This window comes from Epinephelus lanceolatus, chromosome 22, assembly GCF_041903045.1.
Source record: "Epinephelus lanceolatus isolate andai-2023 chromosome 22, ASM4190304v1, whole genome shotgun sequence".
Classification (NCBI taxonomy): Eukaryota; Metazoa; Chordata; class Actinopteri; order Perciformes; family Serranidae; genus Epinephelus; species Epinephelus lanceolatus.
Window position 1 is genome coordinate 20,190,064 of NC_135755.1, and position 18,616 is coordinate 20,208,679.

At 41.3% G+C, this 18,616-nt stretch overlaps 1 protein-coding gene across 5 annotated transcripts in view; it reads left to right on the forward strand.

Annotated features, from left to right (window-relative positions):
* Nucleotides 1-18,616, forward strand: part of nhsl2 (NHS-like 2) — a 222,453-nt gene that overhangs the window by 109,110 nt on the left and 94,727 nt on the right. Inside the window, exon 1 of one of the 5 annotated variants that reach the window (XM_033609314.2) lies at nucleotides 7,922-8,074. The exons of the other annotated variants lie outside the window; for them this stretch is intronic. Coding sequence (XP_033465205.2) covers nucleotides 8,050-8,074 — 25 coding nt within the window. The 5' untranslated portion in view covers nucleotides 7,922-8,049. Of the gene's footprint in view, nucleotides 1-7,921; nucleotides 8,075-18,616 lie in introns of those variants that run through there. 5 annotated transcript variants of the gene reach the window in all.

An 18,616-nucleotide genomic window follows, 5' to 3' on the forward strand; every position in this document is an offset into this window, starting at 1 on the left:
CTAAAGAACGCCTTGTTTCATTGGTTTTTGATGCTGCAAGTTATGGTTGGGTCGGTTCTCGGTAATACCAATTTGGTTTGGTACTCCGTCTTGGACAGTTTTTTTTTTTTCTTTTGAGACCGACCGGACTGCATACGTCATTTTACAGCCTGTGTCTGCCTCTTCGCCAAGCGCACAGCGAGCAGGAGCGAGAGGGGGGTGGGGGTGAGGCGGGGACTGAGCTAGGTGGTGCGAGTGCGCATGCGCCGAGGCCTCTACTGTAGCCTGGAGTTTGTTTAACAGTGACAGGGAGTCGATAATGGCGGACAGTTTAGTCTCGAAGAAATCAAAGAATGCGCCACTATGGCAACACTTTGGCTTTGAGCCAGACGAAGGAGGCAACCCTTGTTTGCACTGATTGAGTAAGCTGCAAAATTTATTTGTAAGGAACAGAAGAAACAACGTGCTACTGTCACTCTGTTGTCCTATGGTCGTTTTTTATTTTTAATGAGTCAGTTGCGCTCCCAAGTGGCGAAAATCCGGTATTACCGACTTGATGCGGTTTTTCACAAAAACCTGACCAGTTATTTTTTTTTCTCATACCGACTCAACCCTACTGCAAGTCACTGCCCAAGTGCTCGATTCCGACAACTTGGAAGTGAGACCAGGCTTACCTCACATGTTTACATGGGCAGCGCATGTGAATTCTGCACATTGCGCAACTGACCCACATCCTGTCAGATGGACCGCACCATTTCATGATACCTGACAGGGGGTGGAGTATCAGATGGCACATTGAAATGTTATTAAATGTTAAATGTTCTGGTTTGATTTAGGTGGAGGAGGCGAATTTCCGTTTCCGACTTCCGTTTATATATAATAAGTAAATATGTTGAACCATTGCGATGGATTCAGAGTTTGCAGTGACGGCAATTATGTTCCGCCTTGTTAGTTCACCGCACGGACCGTTTAACCTGGCAACAACTGCAGCCAGCTCAAACGTGATTGGTCAATATCAGGCGGACTACAAACAGCCTACAACCGGAAACCAGGGCTCTTCCACTCTTCTCCCGGAGGCAAGATCTCCGGGGTTTGCCTACAGACTCTATATTCACTGAATGTAGAGTCTGTATATAGAGACTAAAGGAACACAAACCTTCCTTCTCTGAGTTGAATGTGTCCATATCTGCTTGGCCTAAACCGTAGATCAAACAATAACAGCTCCTCTATCGATCCAAAGATCTCCAAACTCCTTGTGCTACTTGTACTTGTACTCGGCTCTCACCCTGTTCATCTCTAATTCCTCGATTTTGTGGTATTGCAGGCTTTTATTAGCTTATATCCCTCCTTGCTCATCAGAATTAATGGTGTATTTCAACAAAAGAGGTTGGAGACAATTAGGAGCAGATGCTGCTTTAAGATGGAGCTACATTTTAACACATAAAGTTACGTACGCAGTGTGTTTGGTGTTTAAAAAGACAGCCTTGAGAGCACTTTTGCAACATATATGTACTTTCGAAAATGTTGTTAAAATTGTATTAAGGGAAAAAAAACATTTTCGACAGATATTTAAAAGATTATTCTAAAACAGCATCTCAGACCTTTCAGAAACCACATGGTAATCACATCAGAGCATGCTCATCCTTTTCTGAAACATGACTCAACAAGAACTGTCTTTGTAACAGGAAGGAAAGCAGGATAATAAGGAGACAGCTGATATAACTTTCAAAGCATGATAACGTTGTATATTATCAAGGCCTTCCTGCTGCTTCAGTATGAAGATTATGACCCGAATAGATGTGCTTTGTCATAAATTAGCTTTAAGAATTTACTCACAGCTTAGAAACAAAAGCCTCATAAATTATGAATTCAAAGTACAGAAATGTCACATTAAAGGTATTTAAAATGACCCCAGCAGCCATCTTGTTTCCTCCCTGTGGTCGAACTTAGCTTTGTCATGACAGTGACCCAGTGCTGGCCTGTTAACAGAACTCTGTTTGGAGACGTTTGTGCCTGTGAAAAATATGAGAAAAATCCATTTTCATTGTTGCTGAGTCACAGTTACAAAGCTCAGAGGGTTACATGTGTATTGACGAAACACCAGCAACTATTTATCACTGCAAACAAATGTTTGTCTCGTTATCAGAAAATATGCCTTCAAAAATCTAAACGGCAATCATTTGTTTTCTTCCTTTATTTCGACTTTCCACAGACCACAGTTGGCATATGAGTAATCACATTACTGCACGCTAAAATATGGCTGCATTTATACAACGAGCTTTCCAATTTGCCTCTTGTTCACCCATGCAAACACACTCTGTGCCCAGGGACACCTCACCATGTGGACAGGAAGCGCCAGGGATCGAACCGCCAGCCAAATATGTAATCCATTACTTTCCTGTGGTTGCATAGCAACACTCAGACTGGTCAATTGTTCCTGCAGTGAAGCCCCCTCAGTGTTCCTCTATTGTCTCAAAGGTCTCAAAAATGCATGAGACCAGGTGAGACATTTTTAACTTTAATTTACCCCGGGAAGACTTGCTGCCTCTCCTCCCCTCGCAACTTTTACTTTTCTGCACCGCTGTGCTTTAAAACCAGTTTCACAGGAGCCGCTGAGTTCAGCCGCAGCCCTAATGGTGACTGAGCAGCTTCTGCGGCGCTGTCGGGAGGTTAGTGCCTTGCTGAGAGGAACGTCAGCTGTTGTATTTAGAGGTGGAGAGAGCATTAATCATTGGCTCTCTCTGTGGTGAAGATCTGCGAACTCAGTGGCCTCTTGGTCCCTGGCCGGATTCTCCAACACTTAGGCAGCCGTGGCTTCCAGATATTAGATATTAATAACACCTGTCGTTGACTGTGTTGCTTTAATTCTTCCTTTGTCTGGTTGTTTTCTGCACGGCGCTCTCACTGCTGTGTATACTGTTCAGCTTTCATTGTGTACATTCTTTCGGTTGTGTGCTGCGTGAAGCAGGGACTCTCATACCAGAGACACTCATACCCATGGAAAACCTACTCGAACTCAAAGTGCACAGATAATTTAAAGAAGAAAACCCTAACAAAAAAAAAGATCCGATCTGAAAGGGACCATTGTGCAGTCCGACCTGGTCCAAACTAGATCCAAGGATAGTAAGATCTGGTGTGTGATCAATCTGAACAGACCTAAAAAGGACAGATTAGCTTCACATCAGCTGAAAAAAATATTTTTTGCAGACCTCTGCTAGTTGAAGACTCAAGAGAAACAAAATAAAACTCACCAACAGTTACTCTTGCTAGTTGTCTAGTTCGTCAGTCCACTATTCTAACAATCACTTACTCTGGTTTGGTTGAAATAAACCCTTAACTCACTAAGTTAAATGTAAAAATATGCCATTTATCCTGTTCTGCTTCTTTCTGTTATTGCCAGCCAGCTGTTTACAGTCCTGTAAAGTTATCCCCACCACTTGCAGTCGCTATGTTTGCCAGTTCAGCTGCCTTTTCCACCAGCAGAGACTGACCTCTGGTGGCGCATGTTATGCACTACATTCAATACATCCTCAATACAGCATCTCAGTATGAGTTTAATGGAAAGATGGGCATCTCTGTTTTTTTTGACAGTGTTGAAAATCATACCGTCAGTATTTCTGAATACCCTTGTATGAAGTAATACTACGATAATGCACAAGTCTCTGATGCAGTGACGTAGCCTAGATGTGTAGTCCAGGGAGTGGTCAGTTCACTGTGACATTACTGTTTTGGGGTGGTTACAAGTGCAAAATAAATACATTTCTGAAAGATGATTTCAGCTTGGAGCAAGGTTACTCTTGAAATATACATGCAATATTTGTATCTATACTTAAGTATTATACTGGATTTATACTTTTGTGTCGAATCAATGCCGTACCCTACGTTGTAGCCTGACATGCACCTCCCCAGAACTGTTACTACAGGTTGCGGCAACACAGACCTCCTGTCTATTTTTGTAAGCTGAAACCATTTCCCTCTGTGGAAAGGAGGCTTTTGAGTACTTTATTTTTGTAGATAGAAACAATAGATTGTGAAGACAAAAAAGCCTTCACAAAATAGCATTTTAAATCCTGTATGTGATTTATCCTGCTTCATATAAGCAGAGGAAATCTCCACTAGTCGCTACGCTAATTTATACAATGTAAAATACCATAGGCTTGTGCCAATGACGTTAGCATGTTATATTTGTTTGGAAAACATGTTTAGTATAAGACAGTTGTTTTGTCTGTAATCCTTGTGAGTTGTAATGGAGCTGAATTTTGTAACGTTACCTTTGTTAAATGTTGCTGTTGTCCCTGACTTCACGAGTAGAGGAAAAGTCCGCTAGCCATGAGGTTAACTTATACAATGTAAAATGCCATAGGCTTGTACTAAAAACATTAGCATGTTGTATTTGTGGGGAAAATGTCCCCAGATAAAGATAAATGCTTTGTCTGTCAATGCTGCGAGTTATAGTGAAGCTGATTTGTGTACTTGCTAATGAATGAATGAAAAGGAAAGATAAACTTTACAGCACTTCAGAGAAACCCTGCCGCCAACTGGTGTTTTGGAAGTGTAACTGCAGAGTGACACAGACAGTTGAGCTCTCAGTGAATTAATTTTATCTACATTCTCTGTTTTAGAATCTCCTTAACTTTTCTCTTGATCATATTTATTTTCAATCCACGAGCGAACACGAGATACATACATATTTATTTCTTCTTATGTTGTCTCTTTATCTGTATAGCTGTCCTTGTGCTGCTGCTGCTGCAACAAATAAATCCCCCCTCTGAGGATGAATACAAGTTTATCTTATGTTTGCCTTGTTTTATCTTTCTGACCTCTTGTTCTCTTACTTCTTAGCAACAGACAGTTTTGCATCTGAATTTTAAAAAAAACTGCCCAAAAGCAAACATTCATACTTGCAGATACACATTTTTACCTGCGTACTGTCACACTTGAGCTTGGTGAACATATCTGGGGTCAGATCAGTGTTCATTATGCAGCAGCTGCACTTAATACAAATGTTGGATGTGTGGTTGAAGACACATAAAAATGATTTATGTCAGATTTTCAATTTTCAGTTACATTTTGGAGATTTGGATCTCCTCTGTATCTGCATATCATCCAGCTCTTTTATTACCTGTCTTATCTCAATCATTTCTTCCAAATTTGAAAATGTCAAGGTCGAAGGATCTTTCATAATTGGGATATCAGTGTTTTTAATTAAATTCTTAATTGAAAGTGAACCAATCCTGACACACCAAAGTCACAAAACCATACACACACACACGTTCACATACAGTATGCATGCACAGTGTGTGCCGTCGGTCACTTTTGTCACCTCCACTGTTTACAGGAAGTAAGTGTTGAGGAGAGGAAGGAAAGGAGCTGGGCTGCGCCAACAATGGACGTGATGGAGGAGAGGAAAGGCGGCAGAAAACATTAGAATGTGGATATTGTGGTCTTAATATTGTCGCACATTCTTTCAATAGTCTGTTTTTTTTCAGGAGAATAATAGTGTGTGGTTCCTACCTAAGATTAATTACAAAATGGTAATGAAATAGCTTTGTTTATGCATTAACTGTATTGTGTTCAGATTATTACTAATCTGTCAGTCGTCTTACTTTCTTCAAGGTTGAGGTTAAGATAACAGAGAAGTACCTGTCCCATTGACATCATGTTCAGTTAACACAGAACACCATTTTTGGTATAGCAGACCTGCTCCTCTACTTTTAAGCAAATGACCCATGTGATCAAGTCATGTCTATGTTATTTCAAGACCAGGTGTGAACTTGAGGTTTTTTTTTAAGGAAGTTGCAAAGTTTCAATGTGGAGATGGCATTGATGAAAATATTACATCCTTCTTTTATTGAGTATATCCTTTCTTTTTTATGGTTTATTGGCAGCAGAACAGTAGAAACAAACTGGGAAAAAGGTCAAGCTGTATCATCAGATATCAGATTATTGGTGCTACCCGTAATGACCTTTACCACCTGTATCAAGTGAGGGTCATTTTAAAGGTTCTTGTTGTGTTCACACAGATTGCGATGCGAATTTTTGCGTCATGTTACTCACACAAGTTTGAATGCTCGGATATTTTGTGTAGACTTGCTCCATATGCACAAATAATTCGGGTCTTATGCAGGTGAAATCGCTGAATCAATGAATGAATTTCCCCTGGTATGTCGTTGGTGTCATACGTCCCTAGAGGATCTCAATGCTGTTTGGCTATCGCGACGTGAATTGGTCACTGAACCTCAAAATTTTTCATTTCTTGCAGTTCTCTTAATTCACACCACTTAATATGCGTATTTAGCGTCTTTTGCGTTGCGCCTATTGCGCCACCCGGTGGAAATTTACATCTAATTGCCTTTTTACATTTATTTTACAGGTAATTCACTTGCACGAATTGTTTTATTCACTTCCAGTGTGAACATAGCATCAAACTATTGTTTTGAACCCTCAACATCCTTCACATGTTGAGTTCCAGATGCCTCCATCAGGGTGGAGGTTTAGTCTCCCCAAAGGTAGCACTAACTGATACAGATTGTCCTTTGTTCCATCTGCAGTTGTTTTTTTTTTTAACAAACTATAACCCCAGATGTCATGTCATCACTTACTCCTTTCCATGAATCATGATGGCAGTGAAGGAGATGGATCTGTGCACTGTTGTGTATGATTTATCGTATGTATTTGTGTCTGACTGCTGTCTCTAACGCTAATTGCCTGTAGGGGGCATTAAAGGTTGTGTGTCTTGAGTTCTGCTGCCCTGCTTTGGATAGTGCTAGATCCTGGCATTCTTATAGTTGGTTATTTCTCAGCAAACTATAGTTGGGCATATAAAGTCATAGCGGTGCATAGTGGTACAGTGATTAGCATTGTCACATCACAGCAAGAGGGATCTTGGTTCATACCTGAGGTTGGGGGTTCAATCCAGGGTTGGGGAGCCCCTCTGTTTGGAGTTTGCATGTTCTCCCCCTGTCAGAGTGGGTTTTCTCCAGGTACTCCGGCTTCCCTCCATAGTCCAAACACATGCAGGTAATTGGTGACTCTAAATTGGCCGTAGGTGTGAATGTGAGTGTAAATGGTTGTCTGTCTCTATGTGCCCGGTGACCTGTCCAGGGTGTACCGCGCCTCTCGCCCAATGTCAGCTGGGATAGGTGCCAATCCCTGAGAGTGCTAACAGGATAAGCGGTCACAGATAATGAATGAATAAAAGTTCATTCTTGATCCAGGAATTTGTAGTTTGACAGAATACCTTAACTCAAAGGCCACTTATTTGCTTTTTCTTGCACTTTCAACAACATTTAACTCTTGGACTATGGATTACATTGAATTTCATCATTTTTATGACTTTTACAATATCGGCACATGGCAGATAGTTTGTAGAACATTGTGGTCATTGCAAATAAACTGCGGTTAACTATGGCTACAGTTAGACAACGGCAACACTTCGTTAGGGTTAGGGGAAGATTGGCTACAGTTTTTTTAAGTGACAATTAGATTGACTGACGTAATAAGTGGCCTGCCACATGAAGGAAATACTTCCTGCATTAACACAGAAACTGGCGCTGAACACAAACTGTGAGCTGCAGAATTGTCTGATATGAGTAATTCGTAGGAATACCGGACTGTGCATGATGCATGAAAGCTATCTACAGTGGATAACTTTCAGATCTTTCATTCTTGCTGGTACACAGACTACCGGACAGATCTCTTTAAAACTTTGAAGAGTCCTCTAAGGTGAGAGCTGGAGGGGAGAGAGGGGAAGGAGTAGGGGAAGTGTTAGGACGGGAGAGGAAGAAAGAAAAAAAAAAGAAGGGGGAGGCACAACACCCAGCAGCATCAGTTTCCTCCCTTTCTCTCCTCTCACACCACGAGAGCAAACACACTTTCCCTGTAGTTTCTTTCTTTCTTGCCTTCCATTCTTTCTTTCCCCCTCTCCTTCTTTATCTTTGCCTGCTCGTAGCCACAGCCTGAATGAGTCACTGGGTTTACTCCTCTTATCCTCCTCCTCTTTCCCTCTCCACTTTTCCATCTGAGTTTACATGAAAGCTTCTGTGCCGGAGAAAGTTAAGGAATACAGACATGGAGGTTTTCTGGGCCAGGACAGGTAAGAGCAATGGGAACGGTTTATTTTTTTTCGAGGGATTCACGTTGGGGTTTTGAGAAGTTGGAGCAGGGAGTGGAGTGGTACTAGAATGAGGAGGGCAGCTTCTTCTCAGGATAAGAAAAGCGCAGGAATGTTACACTTGACATTAGCGAGGGCAACGTGACCATGTGTTCGCATCGTCCCTGTTTGCTTGCAGCATTATATGCATTTGTCTCGGCTGTGGCTGTGGTGATTTCTGGTATTTTGGGGCACATGTACAGACAAAGAACTCTATTCTTGAACGTCACACATTGCAGAGGCATCATAGCTGCTGGTTGATATGAATGTGTGTGTTTGTGTGGTGAGGTATCACACACTTGTGAGAGGCAGAGGCACTATAATACCTTGTGTTTGTCTTACAACTGAGACATTTAACAGGTTGGTAAATAAAGAAAGCATTTAGTGATGCAGAAGCGCATGAAAATATGTAGTGCACAGTAAATGACAAATGTTTAACTTTATGTTTTGAAAAGAAAATCTTAGATTAAACCCTTTAAATTTTAAGTTTTTCCCTTTTATTTCCTCTTAAGTAGCTTCATGGTTGGAAAAATCATCTTATTCCACACTGTCTGACAGAGTTACTGCAAATATACAAACCAAAGACTCCATGGCCGCACTGCTCGATCACATGGAAATATTTTTGACATGTCTCGTGTATCATTTTATATTTGGGATCTTTGGAAACTTGCAGATCTCCCCTAGAATTTAAAGGCCTGTTGAATTGAAACCGTGTTTGGTTTCAACATATGGTCATGTTTTAAGTTTTGATTGCAGACTTGCATGCGTACATGCGACAGACAGTCAACTTAGTGTGTGTTCATGTGTGTGTCATCGCCTCTGAAAGGCTCTTGGTGTGTCGAGGAGACCACACTTTGCACTTTGTTCGTCTTTTTCGACGTCGAAAAGTCTTCACACATGCCTGTTAAGGAGCCACAAGGTCAGCTGAGGTCATCTGTGTGTATGTATGTCTCAGTGTGGTTTGTGCATGTGTGTGTGCTTGCTACTTAACACTCTCACACACACACGCATTGGTTTGCCTATGTTGCTGAAAGTGCATTTTGACTCTGGCTTGGACTCAGTGTGGTTTTGTGTGCAGCTACAATGGTTTCCAATAGAGCAATTATTGTAATATCCAATACACACACACACACACACACACACACACACACACACACACACACACGCACACACACAGCCGTGGCTTAGCTTTCTACCATTTTACACTCCACTATGGAAAAATGAAGCAAGGCATGAACCATGACACACACACACAGTCACATGCTAGCAGCACACATACACACAGTATTTCACACACTTATACATCACGCTCAGCTCCACGACAACACACACGCATGCTTCTCTCATTATCTCACTCTCTCTCTCTCTCTCCGTGTCTCCTGCCCGATCTCCTCGCCGCTGCCCAGTTTAATACAAAAATGAAAGGGAAAAGAAATCAAGTCTCATCGAATTTTTATGTAGATGAGTTGCTAAATGCGGCGCCTCGATTGTCGGATCAGCAGCGGCTGCAACGTGTGATGGATAGAGAGACGGGTGTGAGACCGAGGAGTGAAACAGAGAGGGAGGGGAGGGTGACAATGATTGGAGGTGAAGAAGAAGTAGTTTGATAATTTATAAGCCATTGAAAACATAAGCAATAAAGCCAAACACTCCGTTTTATATCTTTGTAAATTGACAGGATCCAATACATAGAATATCTTAAAATATATATATACACATTTTGTTTCTTACTTAGTTAGTTGCTATGCAGGCCTCAGGCAGAATCACAGTAAGTAAAGAAAGACAAAAGAAAAGAAGATGGAGGACAGTGAGAAGGTCAGAGCTTTACTTTAATGTTACAGAGGAAACAATAGGAAGAAAGAGCAGGTGATTTGTTCAGAGATAACAAGGTGGACTTCAGGCAGGTGTAATACATTTTCTGTTGCAGGTAGAAAGTCCTAACAGCAGCAGATACACAGGGGTGGAATATTACTAAGTACATTTACTCAAGTACTGTGCTCCATGGTATAGTGAAAAGCATTTACACTCAATTAAAACAAGATCTGAAATAAAGCATTTAAGCAGCCATAAGGGTGGCAGAGTATCCAAGTTTAAGGTCAGATTATTCCATACATATGGAGCACTGCAACTGTCTTCCTAGCTCAGTTCTGATTAAGGGAATCTGGAGCAACAACCTATTCTGTGAGCAAGTACCAAGATAACGTAAGGTCAGAGTTAAAAGGGATGAAATGTAGGGTAGAAGCATCTGCATCAAAGCTTTACAAATGACAAATACCAATGCTGTTCCCGCCTCACAGCCAAATGTGGCCAGTCAACCTTTGGGTAAAGGTGGCAGTGATGGGTGCTGTAAGAATCACCTGTTATTAACCTTAGGGCTGAGTGGTAGACAACATCCAGTGATTTCAGTGTAGAGACGGCAGCTTTTCCATTTATAACAGACAAAAATACAGATTCCACAGTCCTTTTTCTATGTACAAAAGGAAAACAGCTCTTATTTCTGTACAGGAAGCCAAGTGATTGATGGTCTTTTCATGAAACTAGGCTGTTAATGCTGTAGAAAGATTTCTAAATTGGTGCTGTACGACCAGAGAAAACAAAGGGAAAGGACATTGGCATTTGCTTTGGCTCAAGAGGTAGAAAACCTACAACTATCAGAATGCTAGTGGTCGTTAATAAGGTGGGCGTACTAGTAGGTAGATGGATTGGTTACTGAGGAGGAAGTGGTTAAACTCTTCTGTATTCCAATGGCTTTATGGTTGATAGGTGGGTACACTGTAAAAGGCCAGAAAAAGATGTGTATATACCCCATATACCTGAATATACCCTCCACCTGAATCCTGCACGAATCCATTTTTGAAAACCCACACCTGCCCATACCAATAAAGCTAAGTACCAGAACCGACCTGTTTACCCTTCATTATAGCTAAGTCAAAGTCCAGCGACCCGGGATTTAACATACCCAGGCTACAGTCACATTAAGATGGGTTCTATGTTCTTGAATTACAAATCCAGTGGAGTAAAAGTCTCTTTCATTGGCTGCGCTCGATGCCGGATCGGTGAAAATATTCTGTGCAATCACTGCCAGGTTAGGAAACATTCTAGCGTGCGCCTTCCGCCACCGTAAAACCTCAAAAGGATCCTCCTTGGGTGTCTTGAGCTCAATGTAGGCTGCCACCTTATCATCAGGCTGCAAAGTTTCACTGCTGGAGTCCTGCACAATGGTGACGAACGTGACGAAGGGGTCAAAGGTTCCACTTGTGTCATTGACTTTCCAATTAAAAGGAATTGTGGCTTGATAATAGTGATTTCGATGTCAAATATTACACATATACTGCACATTCATTTGTTTGAGGCTCATTTTTACCCATGTCCGTACCCGTGAAGTTATATATGTATATGTATTTTCTCCCACTATACAGCATTTTGTAGGTTACCCGTTGGGTACTTGACCTGGTGCAGGACTCTGCCCTCCACTAAACCACTGGCTGCACTGGGCCAATAAACACTCCTGCTGGTGGGTGACGAAATGCGAGCTTGTCTGTTTAGACACAGGAAATAATATGGTTTCCAGGCCGATCTCAACATTTTAGGTTAGAAATAGTAAACACAATGATCTGAGTTTGACATCAATGGGGGGTTCTCCTTCTTGATCTGCTTCTATACTCTTTGTGTCTGTGGTGGCGAACATACGAAAATGTGGAACTACAATCTGTAGTTTGAGCAACAGCCCCAGAGCTAGCGAAACTCCACCAGATTATGCAAAACACATCATCTGCCTAACCTTTCCTTGGAGATTAGTGGAGAGATGGGTGTTGGTAAGATAGAGGGAAGTTTACCACAGTTCATTTACACATAAAAAACCAACGTTGTTATCATACAAAGCTGCAGTGCTTGTGCTTTACTTCCATTTTACACTAGTTTATACATTTCAAAGAGAAATTCTTTTCTCCACTACATTTATTTGATACGTGCAGTTACTGTTTACACATTAAAACACAATATGCTTATATGATATGATGCATCACCATACTGCTGATCTACTAAGTAGTATACAAGTATCTAAAATTGGCTCCACATTGAGGAACTACACATTAAAATGCACTACATGTATTCAAAGTGATAAAAGCAAAATAATAGAATATTCTCGAAAGGAACCATTCTGCATGAGTGCAATGAGTACTTTTACTTTTAATACTCTCAGTACATTTCACTGATACTACTAATGTACATTAACTTAGCCTAAGTAAAATTTTGAATCGAGTATTTTTACTATGGCAGGCTATTTCTACTTTTAATCATGAAAAGGTTGTGAGTTCTTACTCCACTGCCGATATGTCCCTTCTCTATCCGTCAGACCAGCACATGAGCCTGATATTTGTAAATTTCAAAGCCTGTAATGTTTACATGCTGGGCTGTGTGTGTGTGTGTGTGTGTGTGTGTGGGTCTGGGAATCTAAATTAAATGAGCATGTAAATGATGATGGCTTTGACCTGCGAGTGACTTTCCCTCGAGTATTTTGGCTCCACATCAGCTGTGTGTGTGTGTGTGTGTGTGTGTGTGTGTGTGTGTGTGTGTTTGAGACAGAGAGAGAGTGTGTGTGAACCAACCACATCTTCTCATTTTGACTCCAGCAGTCTCGTTCAGTTTTCCAATTATTTTCTTGTCATAAATTAACCAGCAGACATTTGCTTTAAGAATTAGAGCATTAAAACCACTCTCATGTCTGAGTGCTCAGTGTGAAGCTAGAGCTAGCTGTGATTAGCTTAGCCTAGACAGGAAGAGAACAGCTAGCCTGGTTCCCCTTGAAACCACAAATAACAAACTTTTTTGTTTGTTTACAGATTAAACAAACCAGATACAGTGTGTGAAGAGTTAGTGAGCTTTACAGGTGTTGGTAGGTGTATTTTTAAACTTTTGGCGAGGCTAACTCCCCCTCCCCACTTCCTATCTTTAGGCTAAGCTAGGCTAATTGTGGCTAAAACACAGGCTAAGTGTGGTATTGATCTTCGTATTTCACTCTCTGCACTCTCTCTTAAAAAAATTTATAGTTTCAGTGGTGAAACTATTAATTGGTCAATTAATCAAAAATGAATCCAGAGTTAAAATAAACATACTGTATACAGTATATTTTACTGTTCTGTGTGTCTTTAATAGGAAAAATATTTGACTTTTCCCCTGAGGATTAATGTCTCTAGCTACTTTTCACCACCCTTAAATTTTGAAAATTAGAAATTCACCTTATAGCTCGATGAAAGTTGTAACATTTGCTGTTATAAATATGCAAGAAATTATGCATTTAATGTTTTCATTCAACCTGCTACTGTTTTTAAAGTTTGTTGTTAAAGGTATTGATATTTGAAGTAAAGAAATTCAGTATAATATAAACAAACAAAATGGCAACAAAATATGAACAGCATAAGCATATAGATATTTACACTGTTTAAAATACAAAAAAATAAAAAGCTCATCAGGTCACTGCAGAGGGATCTGCTGTTATTAGGGCTGTCTGTCAGCTGAACAGGAAGTAGATAGAGTGCTGTTTCCTGTCAAATTCTCCTCAGAGACAATGGCTCCTGGAAGTAATCTGACCGACAGCGTACAGCCCTTGAGGGCCAATACATGTGTGTTTGTGTGTGTGTGTGCGTGCGTTGGCCTGTGGTGTAATGGGAGGTGGTCTGTGCAACATCAACACACCGAGAAATCCAGTCACACACACACACACATATACTGACACAGTGTGGGAATAATCCAAAATGAAAGGCAGGATGAAAAGAAAACACATTCTTTATGAGTGATGTTGTGGGTGTGAGTCGCAGCGGGAGCTGGTATCAGTCGCCTGGTGCCGGTGGGGTTTTGTAGTTTGCCGTCAGACAAGGTTAACTCTATCAAAGCATGCTGGAACTACAGGAAGTAGCGCCAGAACAAATCTGAGTGCCTGGCAGCTGGTGATAAGGTGCCTGTGGGGATTGTAGTCTGTTCTGACAGATGAGGCCAACTGTCAAAGTGGGCCAGACAGGAAGAGCAGCTCTGGATCTCCACCAGCAACAAAAATATTATTATAGCGATTAATCTGATTGGTAAATATGACAAATATCACTCTGTTACATCAATGACTTATTGGGAATTTGTTTACAAAATGACTGGGTACATCTACTCAAGGACTGTACTTAAAAGTCCACTGTGTCAGATTTAAGGGAATTTAATTACATCTAGTAGTGAGGACTGCAGGTCCTGGTTCCTTCAATTTTCAGTGTTCAAAACAAACAGACCAAGTGATTTAAACTGGTGGAAACACTGAATAAAGCAGTTTCAGGTTACAAATCAATAATTCTCCAACGCTGTTTGGCTTGTTGGAGCCGGGCTGAGAGCCCTGCACCTGCCAGTGTCTGCTTACCTTTTTCTGAGCTAACTTAAGATTCAGGGGCCGGTTGCACAAAACACCTCAAGTTAAGATTTTCTTTAAAGTCCTAGTTAAGGTTCCCCGTAATAAAATTGGTTGCACAATACACCCTGAAGTATTCTTCAAGTATTTAAAGTTTTCTTTTGTCTTGGTTCTATACTTGAGGAATACCTAGACCGTTGCACAAAAGACCTTAGCAACCAAAGCAAGGTTAAACACAAACAACAAAACTTATGGTAACTCTGACTCTATATTAATTGCAACACGTCCGAGTTTATGGTGCTAAATGAAAAGTACAACTAACACACCCTGAGAAAGGTGTACTGCGACCAGGAGAACCCGATGGATAAGCTTTTGATTTTGTACTATAGTTTTGACTGAATTAATTTTTGTTGCGTCTTGCTTCAATCATTTTGTTTTATGGTGGTTTGGGGATCAAATTGACTTTGTAGTATGTGCTTTCTATGATTGTATTCCTCCAGATGCACAATCTTTTCCTCCTCTGACCAATATTGTTTTCTTGGCTTCTCTTCATCTACCATTTCTTTCACTAACTAACTATAAGCCAACTTTGTGAGACGATAACAGGCATCACAAACGTGAGTCCAAATGAACAATCTTCATGGAAACTTTTGCTGCTGTAAAATATCTTTTAACACAGTAAATGAGATAATGTTTTTCCTTAACTAAAGGAACCTTTAAAAAGATTTTGTGCAACTGTGTAAGTCCCCTTAGCTGAGGAGAAATTAAGCCTTAAGTGTCATACTTAAGGTGAAAACTTTGTGCAACCAGTCCCAGAAGTTCAGGAGGTTTTTACTGGGAGCTGAATTATTTGCTGAGGTCTCTTCCTCTCCAAAACAAACTGACCAGGTGATCAAAACTGGTAAAAACACTTAAGTAAAGCAGTTTAACATTATAAGTATGTTTCTCCAACACTGTTTGGCCTGTCTGCCATGAGCACCTGTCAATAAGGTAAGGTAAAGTCAAATTTTAATGTCCCCGAGGGGCAATTTGAGTAATCATTAGTACAACGAAACAGACAGTGCAGTCATGGACAGATAAGATAAGAAATAAGCAATAGCTGATGGGACAAAGGATGATCTGTAACGCTAAGTGCTGCATGTAGGGAGGCAAAATCTCCGCCCTGATGGAAGCATCTGAAACTCAACATGGAGGGGATGTTGAGAGTCTGAGACAATAGATGAAGATTTAGAGGTGACCCTCTCTTCAGAGGGTCAGATGCAGATGTTAAGAAGGTTTTTACTGGGAGCCGAATTATCCGCAGAGGTCTCTTCCTCTCTAAAGCAAACCGACCAGATGATTTAAACTGGTAAAAACCCTGAATAAAGCAGTTTCATGACGCAAAAATGCAAACGGCCCTGTCTAGAGCCAGTATTTGGTTTGTCTGTTCTGGGCTACTGTAGAAGCATGGCAGTGCAATGAGGACCTGCTCCCTATGTAGATATAAACAGCTTATTCTAAGGTAAAGAAACCAAAGCTATTCTTAGTTTCAGTTGATTATACTCTAAACTCTCTATACTAAAGAAAACATACTTATTATATTGTATTCCATTTCTGCCAATAATCCCCTTAAATCCGACACACTAGACCTTTAAGTAAAAACTTTTTCATTTTACACTTGTGCTTCTGCTCCACTTAATCTCAGAGGACGGAGAGGACAACGTAAAGTTTGAGCTCCAAGACCGTAAAATCCTCCTGCAAAGCTGAGAGGCGCCGCAGAGTTGGCAACCTCCTTCACATTAAATATTACTTTTGATCAATACCTCATATAAGAGTATTGATTGGTGCAGCTTTGAAGCATTTGTAAGTTTCGTTTTTGAAGGGAGATTGTGATTGCTCGGCTGGCTGAGAGGCACAACATGTAGATTATGATCACATCTTCGTCTCTTTCTCTGCTTGGACTTTAATTTCATATTAAATCAAGACTTTTCCCAGAGAAAGTTCTTCCTTGTCCTTAAAAGCACCCGATGCAACACCTACTTTATGCCGCACTGACACCTTTCAGCATGATGATTTGTTAGATGCCCCCTACACTGCTTTTTGTCCCCTTCTCCTGTCACAGGCGGTTTATAGGTTTAAATAAATGAGCGTCCACATCTGTTATCCAGCTGTTTGCCGTGCTTGGAATACAAAAATCAACCTCTCCATCTCTGACCTAGGGAGAAGTTTATAACTCAGACTAAACACAAAAAAGCCCACAGATAAAAAAACCCAGGTACTTGCTTAAAATAAGAGTGTTTGTGGAAATTAAATATTGTAGTAGGATAACAGCTTGTTGAATGGCACAAGGCCAAAATAAAAGCACAGCGTGTCTCTTCCTGTTAGAGCAGTGCGTCTTGTCTTTGCTGTTGGTTGTTTGCAGTTTGCAGCATCAAATATCAAAAGCATCACAAGTGTTGTTCGGCATAAAATGTTAAAGCGACATCATGTACTGCGGTCGTGTCGCGTTTAAAGTCAGAGATAAACACCACTGGTATGTGTGACTTGTGCTGAGGCTGCCTGAAGTGTTTCTCTGGTTTGTCGTGTTGCGTTTAAGAGACACAGCCTCAGTGGGAAACGGGATTTACTTCAATCTGGTGTCATGTGCTTGTCATTTACTCTCCTCTCAAGCTTTTATTTTGAAACTCTGTGTATCTGTGTGCAGATGTTTTTTGCTTGGATGGGTGCTGACAGCTGTTCTGATTTTGTGTGTGTGTGTGTGTGTACAGTACACCTTGGACCATCTGTGTCCCGATGTAGACAGCAGCAGGGCATGTGTACAGCTACAGGGTCAGTGTGTGTGTGTGTGTGTGTGTGTGTGTGTGTGTGTGTGTGTGTGTGTGAGGTAAAGTGATAAAGGAAGATTGATGGACTATGGCAGGACGAGTGTGTGCTGACCTCCGTTGATAGGGTGAACAGGTCATGGAGATGAACCTCGTCACGAAGGGAAAGACTGTGCGTGTGTGTGTTGGGCAGGGTTGCGAACATAAATGGGTATAGCCATTGACCTTGGGGGACCAATGACATCACTTCCTGTCTGCTTGCTGCAGTCTTTTCCTCTGGGGCGAGAGGTGGGACACATACACAGAAATACAAACCTCTCCCTTGGTTCCTTATGTACATACGCGCACACACACACACACACACACACACACACACACCAACTTCCTGACCTCTGGCAGAAGTAGCTGAGTCAGCGGTGGCGGCCCTGCCCAGTGATATCTGCAGAATCTGCGTGTTATCAATCACTGTGATAAATAATCAGGGGCTGTTTGTGGGTGTGTGCAGTGTGTTTGGTGTCTAAATTTAAAGCTGCAGTCTGTGAAGTGACACACAGCCCATCCCAACAATCTGGAGTGGAGTGAGTGGAGTGTGTTGAGGTTAGAGAGCAGGCTGAATGGGATTGACTTCAGGTAAATTAAAGGTAAAACTTTACTGGAGAGCTCAGTGTTCTCTGTAGTTTTGTAGCTGTGTGGAACATTTTCTGTATATACCAACTCAAAACCTAACCCCGAGCCCCTTTCCCTATTTAAACACCCTGATATGAAAATGTGTGAGTGTCACTTGAAATCCAATGTCAGCTCAAGGTCCACTTCCTACCTTCTCCTAAACTATGGACCATATCACATCTTCTCATCTTCATCAACAGTCTGACCAGTTGTCATGGAGCTTGAGATTTTTTAACTCAACTGACCAAACTCCATCCATCCTCGAGCGATCACGTCCTTGGTGTGGTTCGTTTGGATAGGTGTCAACACAGCAATCACTCTCAGGTGTGGTCCAAAACAATCGGACCGAGATCTTGTTGGGGAAATTGTCTCAGTGTGGTCACAAAGTAACTCTGCTCAGTTTGGGTAAGGTTTGGTGCTGGTGAGAACATAATCCAACCTTGATCCAAACCACCTGGAGGCTTGTGTGTTCTTTGGCGACCAAAGAGCCAGTGTTTGGCCTTTCTATTCATATCAGTGTAAACAGGCGTAGGCTGTGCACCCCTTAGTAACTCCAGTCCAGTCCAGTGAGCCTCACTTTAAAACTGTATTCTGATAACTAGGGTGCTTTCAGACCTAGAGTTGTCCCAATACCCA